We start from the raw sequence: 21,161 nt of genomic DNA, 5'->3' as shown, positions 1-21,161 counted from the left end.
GCCTTACTCGGCAAAATCAAACATATCTCTTTGCAGACTCTTCTAATCACACCAAGTAACTCTCTACAAAGCTTCTCATTAGCCCCCACAGCATTGTTCCTGGCCTCAAGCTCACCGCCATCTCTACAATGAGCAAGCTGCTCCAGCCTTCAGTTCACCACCACTTCTTCCAATGACCAAGCCTACTCCAGCCTCCAGCTCGCCGCAACCTCCCAATTAAACACGTCTATGGCTTAACTTTCTCATAGGCCATACCTGCCAAATCTCCTAGCAGGCTCTGACTGGTAATCTTTCAACCTGCTGAACAGGGCCCATAACTTATAGGGTCTGTTAACCACACATTGCTCCTACCTCCATACATACATCCTCTGGTCCATAGAGCAGAGGGCCAATGACGTCACACAGCGTGCTCCCTCTGTGAACCCTTTATCTGCCATGATCTACATTGATTCTGGCATGTAAGTCATTAACATCGGGGATCGGTGTTTTCACCAATCCCCACTGTTGCAGCATGAGGCTAGCTGTCAGTTAAAGACGGCTCCTGCTGGTGGATGGCGCAGGCTCACTTCTGAACCCATGCCATCTACAGGAAGTAAGTTTATGTTTTGCTGCGTTAAGTACCATTTGCCCAGGATGTAAACCTATGTCTTGTGGTGTTAAGGGATTAATGACAGAGTTGCTAACTCACTTGGACTTCAATTTCCCTAACCAAGCTTGGCCCAGTTTTGCCCTTTCCCGACTCCGGCCAGCCTCATATCACCTGGATTCATACCGACTCAGATGACCGTAGAAGCACAGAGATCACAGCCTGCGGCCTTCACCATAAAACTGAAAAAAACTGGCAAATTTTTGCACAGAGAAGTCATGGAACAAAAGTTGCAACTTTTTACACCAGGAAACTGACACAAGGGCTGTGATAAAATCCGCCTTTCATTTTTATAACTTTTCTTTTTCCAAGTTCTCATATGAATTGCAATAAATATATTTTATAAAAACATCAATCAGTAGACTTTACGACTAGACATAACTTGATATGACACTATATAATCAGGATATCATAAACTCTGATACTTCTATAAGATAGAAGACAACACAGGTTTAAACACGACAATAGAAGCCTTTTAGAACATTTCTATATTTTTGACCCCCAGCTTTGAGACATTCTTAGCAAAACCACCGATTTGCCCCCAAGACTATTCAAACATGTGAACCTGAAGTTTAGCTCTAGGGCTGAAATTTGAAGATTAATCAGCGAACACATTTCTTTTCATCACATGTCGCTTTCTAAATAAAATATGTGCATCATGGTATAACTAATCATCTATGTGGAAGATTCCAGACACAAGCATACTCTGATGGCGCTCCTATGTAGGACTCCAAAATACAAAGGATTGCTTTAAAGCTGCATAACCCAGTGTTGTGTTTGTTCAGGGGTTTTTAAATGGAACCTATCATGTCCCCAGAGCACCATAAAGTAAGTTATAAGCTGTTAAGGGAGGTGACAGGGGGCCAGGGGATATATATTTAACACTCCCCCATTTCTGCGTTGTCACCTAGAGTGCGTAGCACGAAAATCTGACTCTTTTCAGATTACCATGCATACGCTGCCCCATACAAATCTACAAGAGAGCATGCACATGCCAATCAGAAAAGAATCAGATTTTTGTGCCTGATGTGGACTTCAGCTGGTGACAGCGCCGGATTGCAGGAGCGGGTGAGTATAAAAAATACAACACCCGTCACCTCCGCGAACAATCCCATAACTTACTTTATGGTGCTGCAGGGAGGTGACTCACTTTTACATAGTAGGGCCAGGGCAAGAAGCAGGCAGAATAGGCAAGCACCTAGGGTAACATTAAGAGGGTTGCGCAATTTATGGATCAAAAATTATCAATCTGCCTTTAACTTTCTTTGTATAACAAACTAGATGCAGTGTTTGAACCGCTGATAATGATGAGCTGCTCATCACTGTGTATTGAATAAAGGTTCTCAAACATGATTGCTGGGCTGCAGCTAGTAGGAGGATGCTGCTTGCTGAGTCTAACCAGTCTTGAAGACCCAAAACACCACTGACCAGAACCTATTCCTCTCTGTCTCATATATGTGTTTGCACTGTCTGCAGAGGCCACAGCTGTCGTCTGGGGTCCTACTTCCTTACCTATGCACATCCATAGAGTCCTTGAAACCCCAAGATGAGAATTCAGGAATCGTACTAAGGTTGGGTTCACAGTAATGTTACACAATTTTGTTGTTTGGGTCCACTATAGGAGCCAAACAATGAAAATGATGGAAGTGCTGAAACCAGCACTTCACTGACCAAGGCAGCATGTGTGATTAGTTGAACAGTCTTGCCACCTGAAACCCTAAAAGTAGTTCCACCCTTGGCCTTTAAATAGGCTCTCAGAGACTACTTGTGTGCAGTGGACCTCTTTTTCCGCTTGTACAGAACTTGTTGATCACTAGACGTCTCTATGACACAATCGAAGAGATTTAGTCCAGTTAAAGTTTGAGAGGGGGTGCATTATTGGAAGGTGAGAAGCTGGATAGCCTTATCGATTAGTTATTTGCCACCTGAACAGACAGTTCTGAACAGACTGTTAGGAGGTGTTGGGGGCAGTGGATGCGTGAGGGCACGCACACAGCCAGCTCTCGCTGAATGAATAACAGGCGAGAGCTGCCTGTGATTGGCTGAACGCCTCAGCCAATCACAAGCAGCTCTTTCAGCAAGTGGGGATTTTAAATGTCCGCCTGCTCAAAGAACTGCATTGCAGAGTGGGGACAGTGCTGAGAGGATGTGGCTGAGCCCCGGCAGCTGAAGGAAGGCAAGTATGTGGTGTTTATTATTTTTTTAAACTACTTTGCCTTGTTTTTCAAGGAAGGGCTTATACTTAAAGCCCTTCCCTGAAAAACAATTACAGGATACTGGCAGCTGAATCCCCTATCACAGATGACAGCTGCGGTAGGAAATGCTTTATTCCCCGAGGGTATTTTGAGTTCCTTTGCTGCATCTGCCACATCTGTGACAGGTACAGCAGGGAATTCTTTATTCCCCACGGGGATGAAGCAAGCATCTGCCGCATGCGGCAGATGTGTTCTTCATCCCTGCGGGGACACGGCAGCGGCGATCAGGTGAGTATGTGTGTATATATATATATATATATATATATATATATATTTACACTAAAATGTTTGTTTTTTAGGGAAGAGCTTATATTTAAAGCTCTTCCCTGAAAAACAATTACGGGGGGCTGGCAGACCATTCTCTTCAATGGAGCCACCGGCAGTAGCTGCGGCTCCATTGAAGACAATGCGTGCATTCCCTATTGTGCACGCATGTCCTATCTTTGCAGGCGCACACCTGTAAAACTCAGACATGTGAACACACCATAGTGAATGCATGTGTTGTAATAGAGGAGTGTTTTTGTGCGCCCGTATGCACTCACAAAAACACGCTCGTGTGAAGCCACCCTTATGAACTAAGTCATCTTCTATTTCAAAATCTTCATCATTGCTGTCACTTAGTTTTTCCCTACGATCATGTTCTTTAAGGGAGGGTAGTTCAATGAAAACTGGCACTGGGATTTCAGCTGAATGAGACACTGGACGTATAGCTGATGGTGGACTAGGATACTCGATTTTACATTTATTTTTTCTTATATACTGAAGTTTTCACTATACAAAAGTAACTGTCCCTGGAATGATCTAGTGGCTCTCACCAAACCATAGGTATACCAAATGGCAACTTAAACTCTCGACACACTGCTTGCGTACCTTGTGAAGTGCCCAAGACTTATCTCGATTACCAAGATTAAAGGAGATGTCTCGAGGAAGCAGTGATTTTTTTTTTTTGCCCAGTCCCCCTAATTAAACATACATTACTAATTACCCCTGTAAATGACTTTCCTAGCTGGTTTGTACTTACCGTTCCAGCGTTTCAGCAACTTATAAAAGTTTCCCCAAGATGGCCGCCGGCTCTTTCCCCGTCGCTCGCTGCAGCCCGACGTGCGCGCTCCCGAGATGCTGCCAGCTGTGTCTCCATGGCAACCGGACGCCCCGCAGCCGCCGACCAGACGCCCCGCAGCCGCCAACCAGACGCCCCGCAGCCGCCGACCAGACGCCCCGCAGCCGCCGACCAGACGCCCCGCAGCCGCCGACCAGTCACCCACCGCCAGGCAGCAGGTAACCGGCGCTAGCCCCCGGCTCCCCAGCGCTACGCTCCCGGCTCCCCAGCGCTAGACCCTCAGCCCAGGTGAAGGCCCCGGAGCCCAGCGCTAGGTTCCGGAGCCCAGCGCTAGGTTCCGGAGCCCAGGTGAAGGCCCCGGAGCCCAGCGCTGGGCTCCGGGGCCTTCACCTGTCAGTGAACATCACCCCCGACCCATCACTTACCCCCCTGGCCCAGCGCTAGTTCCCCCGGCCTAGCGACAGCCCCCCCATCGCAGCGACAGCCCCCCCCCGGCCTAGCGACAGCCCCCCCCGGCCTAGCGACAGCCCCCCCATCGCAGCGGCAGCCCCCCCCCCCGGCCTAGCAACAGCCCCCCCGGCGCAGCGGCAGCCCCCCCCGGCCCATCACTTACCTGGACGGCAGGACAGCTGGGCGGCTTCTCCGGACAGCTGGGCGGCTCTGCACCTTCCTCTAACAGGGATGCGCAGAAGAGCTGTAGCGGGGAGCACACTGAAGCGGCTCGTGCTGAAAGGAGAAGACCGGACTGCGCAAGCGCGTCTAAAAAAGCAAGCTGCCAGCGAATTTAGACGGAACCATGGAGACGAGGACGCTAGCAACGGAGCAGGTAAGTGAATAACTTCTGTATGGCTCATATTTAATGCACGATGTATATTACAAAGTGCATTAATATGGCCATACGGAAGTGTATACCCCCACTTGGTTTCGCGAGACCACCCCTTTAACATTTAACAGTACAAAACAGAACTGCGAGGAGAGGGCTGATCCATATCTATCAATATCTGTGCTTATATATGGATACCCCTAACTTGATATAACCTTTTTGTCAGAATATCACAATTTTTTATGTGATTTTTGGCAAGTCTGGATTTTAGCCTGTGGTAGTAGTCTATATTTTAATTTTATATACACAAGAAAGTTATATTTTAGGCTTGTTCCTTTCAGTGAAATATATGTCAATTAGGCACTTTTTCTTCCGTCTAAAAGCCGGTCACCTGAGCGGAAATCGAACGGACCCCATTGTAGTCAATGGGGTCCGTTCAGTGCTGTTCAGTTCCGTCCTGAGACAGAGCCATTCTTCCACGGGGATTCTCTTTTACTTCTCCACACAGATGTGAAACCAGCCTTATACTTTAAATGGTCCAAAATCTATTTACCCTTATATGTGACCTTGGTCATCAAAACAAGTAATAGATGTAGATATTGCATTGTTATATCCAGAAGAAGCCACTTTATGTCATCTGGGTAGAAGTGATATGTAGACACTACAAAATATTGAATTCCAGTGTCAGTTTGAGAAATGAATGCCTTTTGCAGTTTTCTTGAATTTAGTAATAAATCATTTTCCTTTATAGATCTACCATGTTCCCTCGAGTTTGGGGTCTTTTGTTCTTATTACATGCCCAGACGTATGTGGCTCAGAATTATTTTGAAGAGAGGAGATTTGGAAGATATAAGCCTAAAGCATTAATATCCGGCCCGGTGGAAAAGATTTCCAACCTCAGTGAACAAGGTACAAATCACATAGTTGTTTAAGCGGTTGTCTTGAAGACTGGTCTGGGAATAGGCCAGCCGGGCAGGGGTGGGGTAGTGCCGACAGCAAGTGGTCGGGCATGAATACAGTGTTGGCTGCCCTACAGGGAAATATTGTTCCATCTCTCTGAAGTAAGGAACATGAAGCGCTGTTGTTAAGGAACGTACAGAGACAGACAACTTCACTCCACCGATTCCGATTATTGTTCCAAATAGTAACAGTAACGTCTTCATGAACTTAACAGACAGTGGATTTATTATTTAGTTGTGCTGCAGGCACAAATCAGGCAATGCTGGGTTGGAGAGGTGCACTGTCCTGATACCGGTATATGAACACAGTCTTGGTTTTCTGGAGTAGCGGTATTCTGCTCAGCGACAAACTGATCCTGTGTCTGTAGCCCTGGGGTGAAGAAACTCAAACACACTCTGTGTACCGCTTTGTCTGCTCTGTAACTTCCTGCAACTGGCTAAGACCCACAAAAGTAGTCTTTATCTGCTGTCTAAGTCTTGCAGAAACATGCGATCACAGCAGCGTCACCCCTCCTCCCCTTAACATCTCTAAAATGAACAGAACAGTTATTACAGCATCCATACAATACAAAACAGACTCATTATCCCCCCCCCCCCCCCTCCCTTTACAGGCTTATTTTATAGTCAGGTTCTCTTTAAAGCCTGCCCATAATTCTAAACACTTAGTAAAAAATGTTTGCATCCCCAGATAGGATTTGTGTTAGAATAGCGCCACCCATTGTTTCTATTCTGTGTCCACCTTAGTAATGTCCACTGGACATTTGGAGGGATCCCTGGTGTGGTGGGCGGCTGCCGCTGAAGATCCAGTATCTTCTCTGCTTGACAGAAGAGATGCTGACCAAGTGATAAGAGAGTGAGATCAGAGACGATGCTGCAGCTTCAGAAGTAGATGCTCACCTCAGCAGGAATTCCCCACATATCTAGTGGAGCAGAGAGGGAAGGAAGACTGAGTAGGTGTGACCACCTTGCAATAATTACTGAGGTGGACACAGAACATAAACAGGAGGAGGCGCTATTCTAACAGTAGTCCTGGAATTTCCGGAGATAGACACATTTTTTTAAACAACTAATTACAAAAAGTGTTTCTAAATATGGGCGAGATTTAAAGGGGACCTTCAGGAACCTTACTGAGGGCTGCATAAAGTAGAAACATTCGTGCTAATTCCAGCACTCTGGGCCATGTTTAGTAGATTTCGTGGACTTACATAGAGAAGCCACTGTGCCTGGTGAGACATAAGTCCAGATTCACAAGGCAATGTTTTCCCCATCCACCAGCCATGATTCACAATATTGTCAGAATGCAATGTAATAGCGCAAAGAGTGTAATCATGGCAGGTAGATGGGGCAAGTGAATAACTCACACTAGGCTCAGCATCATCTCTACGTAAGTGCATGATACGTACTAAACACTTCCCAATAAGTGCTAGACTACTGCAATCAGTGTGTCTGTTATTTTATGTTGCCCTCACTAGGGGTTGAATCAAGAATATGAACAGCTCCCTTTAACTATCAACAATATTCTTCTTGGGACAAAACCTTTAATCAAAATTATTTGCAAAGTTGCTTCTTTATGTAGTTTAGATGCATTGCAATTGGTTGCAAAACTTTGCATACCCTTTAGCTACGAGTAATTTGTAACTAATTTATGAGAACCTCGGTACATGTCCTATGATTTCCTTCCAGATGAAGATTGCCTTCTGGAAATGGCCTTCCTCCTGGACAGTTCAGAAAGTGCTAAGGAGTATAATCACAATCAGGAGAAGAAATTTGTTTCACAAATGGTGGACAAGCTAAAGGGTGTCCAGCTAGACTCCAAGAGGCCGTTCAGCTGGAGAGTGGCATTATTACAGTACAGCAGCACAGTACTCATAGAGCAAACATTCAGAGATTGGAGAGGTCCGGACAGCTTTCAAGCTCGCATTGGTCCCATTGCATATATTGGCCACGGTACATTCACCTCCTATGCCATCACAAACTTAACTCAGTTGTACATGAATGAAGGGACACAAAAAAGCGTGAAGGTGGCCATGCTTCTAACTGATGGGGTTGACCATCCCAGAAATCCTGATATATTTGCTGCTACTGCTAATGCCAAAAACCATGACATTAAGCTTTTCATTGTTGGAATGACATCTGTAGCCAAGGAAGCCACTAATGCTGCAAAACTACGTCTCCTGGCAAGTGTTCCTGCTACTAGATTTGTCTTCCATATGCAGGAAACCGATATGGTGGATAAGATCCTCAAGGAAGTGGTAAGTAACCATGTGACTCCCATAAATTACTTTACACCTGTTCAATACATGCAATTCTGATTTGTACATAGTAGAAGTTCCTGCCACCAGCAAGTCTGTTTATTGTCCCATAGCACACACTGTAAAATGCTTGTCGATATACAGGGTGGCCCAAAAAATGTACACACAATTTAATAGTGAGATCTATGCCCATTTTTAAAATCCGAATTGAATTATGGCGACAATATGTAGTATTATGTTTTCTCAAAAAGTATCAGTAGTCGCACAATTGTTTAACCATGTGGTCATCAAGAGAGTCAGATAAAATGGCCAAGGCATGCTTGACTTTCGAGCAATGCAATACAAGTTTGAAGTGGTGCTGCAAATTTGAGAATGTGTATGAAGTACGACGAAGTGAGTTTGAAACCAAACCACCAACATGCCTAAAAATAACACGTATTTGTGATAGGCTTGCAACCTATGGTGCCATCGCAAGGGTGTAGCTAAAGGCTCATGGGCCTGGGTGCAAAAGTTTATCTTGGAGCCCCCAACTTCTCTTAATCCCTTATCACAGAGAGGCATAACTTGAAGCTCCTGGGCCCCAATACAAAACTTGTAACAGGGTCCCCCACTATAATGCTTTATTCATAGTACTGGGCTCCCTATATGGAGAAGAGAGGCCTTATTGGCCCCCTAAGGCTCCTGGGCCCGGGTGCAACCGCATCCCATAAAGTTACGCCAGTAGCACCATATGTGAAACACAAATTATTTCACTGAGGCAGAATAATCTATGTATTCTTTCAAAGCCCTTTCACAGTGTAGATAATGAAAAATAAATTCTTTATTAGTCTCAATCGTTAAAATCAGGGCACATAAGAAAGGCCTGGACCTCCTATTTTGCATATGAGGAGAACAGAGACTCAACACAGACTCACAATTGGAACTCAGACACACACAACAACTACATACCACCTAAGGTACAGAACCTCTTGTAGAAGTATTATACAATTTGCAGTGAAGTAAATAGATAACGCACTGCGAATTGAATACTGATAATATCTGCTCGGGCTATATGTATAATCCTTAGATCCACTCAGTTTATTTTCATAGTGTTAGGTTCGACGCGTTTCCCTACTATGTAAAGTAGTTCATCAGGAACCACCCTAGCCCTTACAGGGAGGAATATCTCCCATCATTTTCTAGTCTAACATAAATTGTTGATACGATGTCAGGTCTAATTATAGAGGCAAATATGCAGTTTCCAGGCAAAGTTAGAGTGAAGGAAAGAGAGAGACGAAGCCGAGCTAACCAGGTAACACTGCAATGTATAGATGGACATAAGCAGCAGTCACTTGGTCACTCCTATATGGGGATCGCTCTCATTCACAAACATTGCCCATGGACATTCTGCTGCATCTTTCTTTAAAACTGGAGGGAATAGTCTCCTTGTTTCTTTTTGCTGGCTAGTCTGATTTAAACCAAGCTTCTATTTTCTTTCTAGAGCTAGCAGAGCAACCTCTCTCTTCTCTGATACTAATATATCTCTTTTTGTAGAAAGGTGGATGCTTGTCTAGACTAATCTAAATTGCCTCAATAGATATTATAAAACATAAATAATGATAAAGAAAAATAAATATAAGGTCTGTAGCCTTGATGGTACGCTGCAGATATCACCATCAAGGCCGCAGACCTTATACAGTTAGGGCCAGAAATATTTGGACAGTGACACAAGTTTTGTTATTTTAGCTGTTTACAAAAACATGTTCAGAAATACAATTATATATATAATATGGGCTGAAAGTGCACACTCCCAGCTGCAATATGAGAGTTTCCACATCCAAATCGGAGAAAGGGTTTAGGAATCATAGCTCTGTAATGCATAGCCTCCTCTTTTTCAAGGGACCAAAAGTAATTGGACAATGGACTCTAAGGGCTGCAATTAACTCAGAAGGCGTCTCCCTCGTTAACCTGTAATCAATTAAGTAGTTAAAAGGTGTGGGGTTGATTCCAGGTGTGTGGTTTTGGATTTGGAAGCTGTTGCTGTGACCAGACAACATGCGGTCAAAGGAACTCTCAATTGAGGTGAAGCAGAACATCCTGAGGCTGAAAAAAAAGAAAAAATCCATCAGAGAGATGGCAGACATGCTTGGAGTAGCAAAATCAACAGTCGGGTACATTTTGAGAAAAAAGGAATTCACTGGTGAGCTTGGGAACTCAAAAGGCCTGGGCGTCCACGTAAGACAACGGTGGTGGATGATCGCCGCATACTTTCTTTGGTGAAGAAGAACCCGTTCACAACATCAACTGAAGTCCAGAACACTCTCAGGGAAGTAGGTGTATCTGTCTCTAAGTCAACAGTAAAGAGAAGACTCCATGAAAGTAAATACAAAGGGTTCACATCTAGATGCAAACCATTCATCAATTCCAAAAATAGACAGGCCAGAGTTAAATTTGCCGAAAAACACCTCAAGAAGCCAGCCCAGTTCTGGAAAAGTATTCTATGGACAGATGAGACAAAGATCAACCTGTACCAGAATGATGGGAAGAAAAAAGTTTGGAGAAGAAAGGGAACGGCACATGATCCAAGGCACACCACATCCTCTGTAAAACATGGTGGAGACAACGTGATGGCATGGGCATGCATGGCTTTCAATGGCACTGGGTCACTTGTGTTTATTGATGACATAACAGCAGACAAGAGTAGCCGGATGAATTCTGAAGTGTACCGGGATATACTTTCAGCCCAGATTCAGCCAAATGCTGCAAAGTTGATCGGACGGCGCTTCACAGTACAGATGGACAATGACCCCAAGCATAGAGCCAAAGCTACCCAGGAGTTCATGAGTGCAAAAAAGTGGAACATTCTGCAATGGCCAAGTCAATCACCAGATCTTAACCCAATTGAGCATGCATTTCACTTGCTCAAATCCAGACTTCAGACGGAAAGACCCACAAACAAGCAAGACCTGAAGGCTGCGGCTGTAAAGGCCTGGCAAAGCATTAAGAAGGAGGAAACCCAGCGTTTGGTGATGTCCATGGGTTCCAGACTTAAGGCAGTGATTGCCTCCAAAGGATTCGCAACAAAATATTGAAAAAAAAATATTTTGTTTGGGTTATGTTTATTTGTCCAATTACTTTTGAGCTCCTAAAATGTGGAGTGTTTGTAAAGAAATGTGTACAATTCCTACATTTTCTATCAGATATTTTTGTTCAACCCTTTAAATTAAACGTTACAATCTGCACTTGAATTCTGTTGTAGAGGCTTCATTTCAAATCCAATGCGGTGGCATGCAGAGCCCAACTCGCGAAAATTGTGTTACTGTCCAAATATTTCTGGCCCTAACTGTATTTATTTTTCAAGCCTACAACGCATTCTTAAAGGGGTCTTCAAGTTTAAAATCATTGGTGGTAGTGGAGAGATGAAGTATGTGAAAAAATAAAAAGACATACGTACTAACGTCCCGCTGTACGCTGCTGTCCCGTTGACGCTTGTCGCCACTCCAGTCTTCTGTTCTCATCGGCAGTAGCGGTTATGTGGGTTGTTTACCTATATGACCACTGCAGCCAATAGGAGGCCGGACAAGGACGTTATCCGTGACGTCCCATAAACCTGCCTCAAGGCTTCTACATTAGAAGCCCACATGACAAGTTTACGGGTCGTCACCAGGCCTTCTGGCTGGATGGCCTTAGCTCTAAGATGGCATGAGGAGTATATTTCTTTTATATAGTTTTGGGCACAGGGGGCCCAAACCAACATAAAATAACTAACTTGAAAAACCTCTTTAAGAGAGCATATTAGAAAGTTTACATTTCAAGACTGTTACACATCATGAATGAAGATGACCCTGCTGGAAGACTGCAGTATTGTGAATGGTTTCAATGCATGGTAGATGAGGAAGAAAAGTTTGTGGAGAAAATGAATGGTCTGATGAAGCACATCTTAAACTAAATGGTACAGTAAATCATCATAATTGTGTTTATTGAGCTCTAGAAAATCTTCACATTCACTCGAACAAAGAAGTCAGTTTACCAGGGTTCAATGTCTGCTGCGGACTGTCATCCAGGGGTTTAATTGGACCATTCTTTTTTGAAGACAGACTCACTGGCCCAGTGTACCGTGCCATGCTTCACACATCTGTTTTACCAGCCACTTGTGCGTTTTATTGCGGATGAGCAATATTACTTCCAACAAGTTGGTGCAACACCACCGAGCCAAGAGTACCTATCTCGATGATATTCTGCCAGGACACTAGATAGGATGAAGAGCTGCTGTTGAATTCTCTCCTCATTCCCCTGGCTTAACAGCCCCCTCTAGGGGCCGCATCTGCACTACTACACTGCAGTCTGAGTATCTGCTGGTACCTGCAGAAAACTGTTCCTAGCAGTTCCCTCTAGGGGCCACGCCTACACCTGCACTACTACAGTCTGACTATCCGCTGCTGTATGTGTGCTGTTTCCTGCAGATAACTTTAAATGAAAATTTTTTATCTTGGTATTTGTATAGTGCCAACTAGAGATGAGCGAGCACCAAAATGCTCGGGTGCTCGTTACTCGGGACGAAATTATCGCGATGCTCGAGGGTTCGTTTCGAGTAACGAACCCCATTGAAGTCAATGGGCGACCCGAGCATTTTTGTATTTCGCCGATGCTCGCTAAGGTTTTCATGTGTGAAAATCTGGGCAATTCAAGAAAGTGATGGGAACGACACAGCAACGGATAGGGCAGGCGAGGGGCTACATGTTGGGCTGCATCTCAAGTTCCCAGGTCCCACTATTAAGCCACAATAGCGGCAAGAGTGGCCCCCCCTCCCAACAACTTTTACTTCTGAAAAGCCCTCATTAGCAATGCATACCTTAGCTAAGCACCACACTACCTCCAACAAAGCACAATCACTGCCTGCATGACACTCCGCTGCCACTTCTCCTGGGTTACATGCTGCCCAACCCCCCCCTGCACGACCCAGTGTCCACAGCGCACACAAAAGTGTCCCTGCACAGCCTTCAGCTGCCCTCATGCCACACCACCCTCATGTCTATTTATAAGTGCGTCTGCCATGACGAGGAACCGCAGGCACACACTGCAGAGGGTTGGCACGGCTAGGCAGCGACCCTCTTTAAAAGGGGCGGGGCGATAGGCCACAATGCTGTACAGAAGCAATGAGAAATATAATCCTGTGCCACCGCCATCAGGAGCTGCACACGTGGGCATAGCAATGGGGAACCTATGTGCCACACACTATTCATTCTGTCAAGGTGTCTGCATGCCCCAGTCAGACCGCGGTTTTTAATTCATAGACACAGGCAGGTACAACTCCCTATTGTGAAGTCCCTGTGGACCGACAGCATGGGTGGCTCCCTGGAACCCACCGGCGGTACATAAAAATATCCCATTGCATTGCCCAACATAGCTGAGGTAGTAATGTCGTGCTTAATGCAGGTGGGCTTCGGCCCACACTGCATGCCCCAGTCTGACTGGGGTTCTTTAGATGTGGTTTCAGATGCATTTATAATTCTCTGTAGACCCACAGCATGGGTGGGTGCCAGGAAGCCACCGGCGGTACATAAAAATATCCCATTGCATTGCCCAACACAGCTGAGGTAGTAATGTCGTGCTTAATGCAGGTGGGCTTCGGCCCACACTGCATGCCCCAGTCAGACTGGGGTTCTTTAGATGTGGTTTCAGATGCATTTATAATTCTCTGTGGACCCACAGCATGGGTGGGTGCCAGGAAGCCACCGGCGGTACATAAATATATCCCATTGCATTGCCCAACACAGCGGATGTAACGTCAGCTGTAATGCAGGTGGGCTAAAAATTCATTTGATTACACTGTAGGCGAGGGCCCACAAAAATTGCTGTATCAACAGTACTAATGTACATCCAAAAAATTGGCCATGCCCAACCAAGATGGCAGGTGAAACCCATTAATCGCTTTGGTTAATGTGGCTTAAGTGGTAACTAGGCCTGGAGGCAGCCCAGTTTAACGAAAAATTGGTTCAAGTTAAAGTTTCAACGCTTTTAAGAGCATTGAAACGTATAGAAATTGTTTAGAAAAATTATATGAGTGAGCCTTGTGGCCCTAAGAAAAATTGCCCGTTCGGCGTGATTACGTGAGGTTTCAGGAGGAGGAGCAGGAGGAGGAGGAGGAGGAATATTATACACAGATTGATGAAGCAGAAATGTCCCCGTTTGGGATGGTGAGAGAGAACGATGCTTCCATCCGCGGGTGCAGCCTACGTATTGCTTAGGTATCGCTGCTGTCCGCTGGTGGAGAAGAGACGTCTGGGGAAATCCAGGCTTTGTTCATCTTGATGAGTGTAAGCCTGTCGGCACTGTCGGTTGACAGGTGGGTACGCTTATCCGTGATGATTCCCCCAGCCACACTAAACACACTCTCTGACAAGACGCTAGCCGCAGGACAAGCAAGCACCTCCAGGGCATACAGCGCGAGTTCAGGCCACGTGTCCAGCTTCGACACCCAGTAGTTGTAGGTGGCAGAGGCGTCACGGAGGACGGTCGTGCGATCGGCTACGTACTCCCTCACCATCCTTTTACAGTGCTCCCGCCGACTCAGCCTTGACTGAGGAGCGGTGACACAGTCTTGCTGGGGAGCCATAAAGCTGGCAAAGGCCTTGGAGAATGTTCCCCTGCCTGCGCTGTACATGCTGCCTGATCTCTGCGCCTCCCCTGCTACCTGGCCCTCGGAACTGCGCCTTCTGCCACTAGCGCTGTCGGATGGGAAGTTTACCATCAGTTTGTCCACCAGCGCCCTGTGGTATAGCATCATTCTCGAACCCCTTTCCTCTTCGGGAATGAGAGTGCAAAGGCTCTCCTTATACCGTGGGTCGAGCAGTGTGTACACCCAGTAATCCGTAGTGGCCAGAATGCGTGTAACGCGAGGGTCACGAGAAAGGCATCCTAACATGAAGTCAGCCATGTGTGCCAGGGTACCTGTACGCAACACATGGCTGTCTTCACTAGGAAGATCACTTTCAGGATCCTCCTCCTCCTACTCTTCCTCCTCCTCAGGCCATACACGCTGAAAGGATGACAGGCAAGCAGCATGGGTACCGTCAGCAGTGGGCCAAGCTGTCTCTTCCCCCTCCTCCTCATCCTCCTCATGCTCCTCCTCCTCCTGAATGCGCTGAGATATAGACAGGAGGGTGCTCTGACTATCCAGCGACATACTGTCTTCCCCCGGCTCTGTTTCCGAGCGCAAAGCGTCTGCCTTTATGCTTTGCAGGGAACTTCTCAAGATGCATAGCAGAGGAATGGTGACGCTAATGATTGCAGCATCGCCGCTCACCACCTGGGTAGACTCCTCAAATTTTCCAAGGACCTGGCAGATGGCTGCCAACCAGGCCCACTCTTCTGTAAATAATTGAGGAGGCTGACTCCCACTGCGCCGCGCAAGTTGGAGTTGGTATTCCACTATAGCTCTACGCTGCTCATAGAGTCTGGCCAACATGTGGAGCGTAGAGTTCCACTGTGTGGGCACGTCGCACAGCAGTCGGTGCACTGGCAGATGAAACCGATGTTGCAGGGTCCGCAGGGTGGCAGCGTGCGTGTGTGATTTGCGGAAATGTGCGCAGATCCAGCGCACCTTTCCGAGCAGGTATGACAAGTGGGGGTAGCTTTTCAGAAAGCGCTGAACCACCAAATTAAACACATGGGCCAGGCATGGCACGTGCGTGAGGCTGCCGAGCTGCAGAGCCGCCACCAGCTTACGGCCGTTGTCACACACGACCATGCCCGGTTGGAGGCTCAGCGGCGCAAGCCAGCGGTCGGTCTGCTCTGTCAGACCCTGCAGCAGTTCGTGGGCCGTGTGCCTCTTCTCTCCTAAGCTGAGTAGTTTCAGCACGGCCTGCTGACGCTTGCCCACCGCTGTGCTGCCACGCCGCGTGACACCGACTGCTGGTGACGTGCTGCTGCTGACACATCTTGATTGCGAGACAGAGGTTGCGTAGGAGGAGGAGGAGGGTGGTTTAGTGGAGGAAGCATACACCCCCGCAGATACCACCACCGAGCTGGGGCACGCAATTCGGGGGGTGGGTAGGACGTGAGCGGTCCCAGGCTCTGACTCTGTCCCAGCCTCCACTAAATTCACCCAATGTGCCGTCAGGAAGATATAGTGGCCCTGCCCGCCTGTGCTTGTCCACGTGTCTGTTGTTAAGTGGACCTTGGCAGTAACCGCGTTGGTGAGGGCGCGTACAATGTTGCGGGAGACGTGGTCGTGCAGGCCTGGGACGGCACATCGGGAAAAGTAGTGGCGACTGGGAACCGAGTAGCGCGGGGCCGCCGCCGCCATCATGCTTTTGAAAGCCTCCGTTTCCACAAGCCTATACGGCAGCATCTCTAGGCTGATCAATTTTGCAATGTGCACGTTTAACGCTTGAGCGTGCGGGTGCGTGGCGTCGTACTTGCGCTTGCGCTCAAACTGTGGCGCTAGCGACGTCTGGACGCTACGCTGAGAGACATTGCTGGATGGGGCCGAGGACAGCGGAGCCTGTGTCCTCAGAGGGGGGTTGGATCTCAGTGGCAGGTTGGGGCACAGGGGGAGAGGCAGTGGTGCAAACCGGAGGCGGTGAACGGGCATCGTCCCACCTTGTGGGGTGCTTGGCCATCATATGCCTGCGCATGCTGTTGGTGGTGCCTCCCCAGCTGATCTTGGCGCGACAAAGGTTGCACACCACTGTTCGTCGGTCCTCAGGCGTCTCTGTGAAAAACTGCCACACCGTAGAGCATCTTGACCTGTGCAGGGTGGCATGGCGCGAGGGGGCGCTTTGGGAAACAGTTGGTGGATTATTCGGTCTGGCCCTGCCTCTACCCCTGGCCACCGCACTGGCTCGGCCTGTGCCCACACCCTGACTTGGGCCTCCGCGTCCTCGCCCGCGTCCACGTCCTATAGGCCTACCCCTACCCCTCAGCATGGTGTATTACCAGTGATTTGATTTCCCAGGAAGGCAGGAAATAAATTGGCGCAAGCTTGCTGTTAAACGTAGCTGGCTGCGTATGATTTGTTTACTATCTCCACCCACCACACGTACACAGAACGCTGAGGACTGACAGAGGCAGGGCACATAGAATTTTTCCCTTTTTTTAAAAAGAAAAGGCCCACTGACTATATTCAATCAATAATATATGTCTTCTGGCCCTGCCTACACAATTCTGTCCCTGTAGTATTACTGCAGGGCGCAATGCTCTGCACAGCCGATTTTGAAAAAAAAAAAAAATGCAACACTGCTAACAGCAGCCTGCACAGTACTGCACACGGTTAAATGTGGCCCTAAGAAGGACCGTTGGGGTTCTTGAAGCCTACACTCACTCCTAACTCTCTCCCTGCCTAACCACCACTTCTGTCCCTGGACTATTACTGCAGGGCGCAATGCTCTGCAGACAGCCGATTTTGAAAAAAAAAAAATTGTGCAACACTGCTAACAGCAGCCTCCACAGTACTGCACACGGATAGATGTGGCCCTGAGAAGGACCGTTGGGGTTCTTGAAGCCTACACTCACTCCTAACACTCTCCCTACAGCAGCACCAGCAGCAGCACTTTCCCTCAGCTAACTCAGTCACAAGGCATCTGAGGCGAGCCGCGGGAGGGGCCGACTTTTATACTCGGGTGACATCTGATCGCCCCAGCCACTCACAGCAGGGGGGTGGTATAGGGCTTGAACGTCACAGGGGGAAGTTGTAATGCCTTCCCTGTCTTTCAATTGGCCAGAAAAGCGCGCTAACGTCTCAGAGAGGAAACTGAAAGTAAGCGGAACATCGCGTGGTACTCGTTACGAGTAACGAGCATCCCGAACACGCTAATATTCGCCCGAGCATCAAGCTCGGACAAGTGCGTTCGCTCATCTCTAGTGCCAACTTATTCTGCAGCGCTTTCAGGTAATTTATTTATTACCTCTGTAAGAAAGTCTTCCAGGGGGTGGGTGCGGCAATGACACTCTGGACTCAAAATGCATAAAACTTACTTTCAGTTTTATTCTTCAAAGCAACAGAAAAGTCCTTTCAACATAACAGATGCAAAGATGCACCACGCAGGGTGCTCAGGTCCATGCTGTAAGGTATTGCTCCCTCCCCAGCTTGTCAGACACTTTCTTCTTAGAGCTGCAGTCTTTTATGCCCTAGTAACGGGGTCAGTGCCTACAGCTAATCTTTCTGAGAAGCAGGCTGAAGTTAATAATAATAATAATAAACTTTATTTGTATAGCACCAACATATTCCGCAGCGCTAACATAGACAGGGGGAATACAGAAAGACAAAATACAAAAATTACAGAACCACGGTTACATAGTAATCAGTTGATTGATACAATAGGGTTGAGGGTCCTGCTCCAACGAGCTAACATACTACGAATAGTGGGGTGATACAGAAGGTAAAGGGGCTGGAGATGTGCACGGTATGGCAAAGTGGAAGAGTAAGCGATGTTATACACATAGACAATGGTCAGACATTTAGCCGTGTGATGGCAGAAGCGGTTTATGATGGCTAGCAGGGATTGCAGTCACTAGGGCAGAGAGCATGTTATCAGGCGGGGTACAGAGGGGTTTGTTTAGGGAATGCGGTATGCCTCCCTGAAGAGGTGCGTTTTTAGAGCACGCATGAAGTTCTGCGAGTCCTGGATTGTTCGGGTAGCCTTTGGTAGTGCATTCCAGAGGACCGGTGCTGCTCTGGAGAAGTCTTGGAGGCGGGAATGAGAGGTTCGAATTAAAGGGGCACTCAGTCTGGTTTCATTAGCAGAGCGGAAAGCCCGGGCTAGGTGATGGATTGAGATGAGGGAAGCAATATAGGGGGGCGCTGCACTGTGGAGGGCTTTGTGGATGAAGGTAATGAGTTTAAATTGAATTCTGAATTTAACGGGCAGCCAGTGCAGTGACCGGCACAGGGCAGAGAGAAAGTTGTGGACTGGATCGTCACCCTGTCCAGACTAAGAGCCTGGGAGGGAGATATACTCCCTCCACCACTTCACCCTTTAACTGCCTACATATTCCCCCTTTCTTCTCCAGACCTGAGGGCTGGGCCTTTTTAGTGACCAGACAATGCACCCTAGACAGGGCATCAGCATTACCTTGTGACTCGCCTGGTCTATATTCAAGGGTGAACTTGAAGTTCTGAAGCGAAAGAAACCACCTCATCACCCTCACATTCTTTTCCTTATTTTGCTTCATCCAGGTCAAGGGGGCATGGTCTGACACCAATTTGAACTTTCTCCCCAAGAGATAGTACCTCAATGTTTCCAGTGCCCATTTTACTGCTAAACATTCTCGTTCAACAATAGCATAATTCTTCTCCGCAGGAGAAAGCTTCCGGCTTAAATACAGTACTGGGTGTTCTTCCCCTTTATGGACTGGGACAACACTGCACCCAACCCTACATTAGAAGCATCTGTCTGTACAATAAACTATTTCGAGAACTATATCAATACTGGCTGTTGGCACAGAGCAGACTTTAAATTTTTAAAGGCCTGCTCGGCCTCGGCTGTCCATGCCACTATTACTGACTTGCCTCCTTTCGTCAAGTCCGTAAGTGGTGCTGCAATGGAGGCAAAGTTTGGCACAAACCTACGATAGGACCTGGTCATTCCTAAAAAAGCTCTGACCTGTTTTTTTGTTAAAGGTCTAGGCCATGCCTGTATGGCCTCTACCTTGTTGAATTGGGGTTCAATGACGCCATGGCCAACAACATAGCCAAGGTACTTGGCTTCCTCCAGGGCTAGTGCCCATTTTCCAGGGTTTAAGGTTAAACCTGCCCCTTTTATGGCATCCTTGACCACCTGTACCTTCCCAAGGTGACTCTCCCAATTGCTACTATAGACTACGACATCATCTAGGTACATGGCAAAATAGTTACAGAGAAACCTCAAAATCCGATCCATTAACTTTTGAAAGGTAACAGGCACGCCATGTAATCCAAACAGCATGTCTTTGTACTGAAACAAGCCCTGTAGGGTTGAGAAGGCCGTTTTCTCTTTGGCCTTGTCAGTTAGAGGTATTTACTAGTACCCTTTAGAAAGGTCAAGTGTGGCGATATATCTGGCATTACCCAGTCTCTCAATTAATTCATCAACTCTGGGCATGGGATATGCATCAAACTTGGAGATTTCGTTTAACTTCCTGAAATCATTGCAAAACCTCCAAGTACCGTCAGGTTTGGGGACTAACACAATGGGGCTTGACCACTCTCTTTTTGATTCCTCTATCACCCCTAATTCGAGCATGCACTTAACCCCGGCAGAAACTGCTTCCCTACGTGCTTTTGGAATCCTATATGGTTTCAAGTTTACCTCCATCCCGGGTTCAGTTATGATATCATGTGTTATGACGTGTGTAAAACCGGGCAGGTCAGACAATTTGTCTCTGTTTCTTTGCAGGAACTCTTTTGCCTCCTGCTGTTGGTACACCGAAAGGGCCATACCTACTCTAACATCGTGCAGGGAGGGCTACGGCCCACCCCTCGTGATGCTTGAGGTAGCCAAAGCTTCTCTATCCTTCCAGAGTTTTATTAAATTAACATGGTACACCTCATTTTTTCCCGGTTGGTGCACTCCATAGTTTACGTCACCTACCTTCTCAACGATTTCGTACGGACCCTGCCATCTAGCGAGGAATTCACTCTCTACAGTAGGTGCCAAGATGAGAACTCTGTCATGGGACTAAAAGTTCTCACCTTGCAGAACGATTGTACACCCTGCTTTGGGCCTCCTGTGCCCTCTGCAAGTGTTCCCTGACAATGGGCATTACAATATTAATGCGGTCCTGCATCTGAGCCACGTGCTCTATGACGCTCCTATAGGGAGTAGACTCGGTCTACCAGGTTTCTCTGGCTATATACAACAACCCTCTGGGGTGCCGACCATAAAGCAACTCAAATGGCGAGAAGCCTGTGGAAGCCTGTGGCACCTCCCGTATGGAGAACATGAGATAAGGTAACAGACGGTCCCAGCCCCACCATCTTTCTCTACCACCCGCTTTAGCATTTGCTTCAGGGTCTTATTGAACATCTCTACCAACCCATCTATCTGAGGGTGGTATACCGAGGTTCGTATGTGATCAATTTTAAAGAGTTGGCACAGTTCTTTCATTACTTTGGACATGACTGGGGTCCCTTGGTTCATGAGGATTTCCTTGGGAAGACCTATTCTGGAGAACATAAGGAACAACTCTCGTGCAATGTTTTTGGC

General features: G+C 47.2%; 1 protein-coding gene across 3 annotated transcripts in view; it reads left to right on the top strand.

Moving 5' to 3' along the window:
- COL28A1 (collagen type XXVIII alpha 1 chain) overlaps positions 1-21,161 on the top strand; it is an 87,284-nt gene that overhangs the window by 5,172 nt on the left and 60,951 nt on the right. For all 3 annotated transcript variants that reach the window (XM_066575906.1, XM_066575904.1, XM_066575905.1), the window contains exons 2-3: positions 5,536-5,693; positions 7,427-7,995. In XM_066575906.1, the coding sequence (XP_066432003.1) occupies positions 5,543-5,693; positions 7,427-7,995 (720 nt within the window). In that variant the 5' untranslated portion in view covers positions 5,536-5,542. The remainder of the gene's footprint in view (positions 1-5,535; positions 5,694-7,426; positions 7,996-21,161) is intronic.

The sequence above is a fragment of the Eleutherodactylus coqui genome, chromosome 8, assembly GCF_035609145.1.
Source record: "Eleutherodactylus coqui strain aEleCoq1 chromosome 8, aEleCoq1.hap1, whole genome shotgun sequence".
Taxonomy (NCBI): Eukaryota; Metazoa; Chordata; class Amphibia; order Anura; family Eleutherodactylidae; genus Eleutherodactylus; species Eleutherodactylus coqui.
The sequence above is the reverse complement of the archived record's forward strand: the minus strand, read 5'-3'. Positions and strand labels throughout refer to the sequence as shown.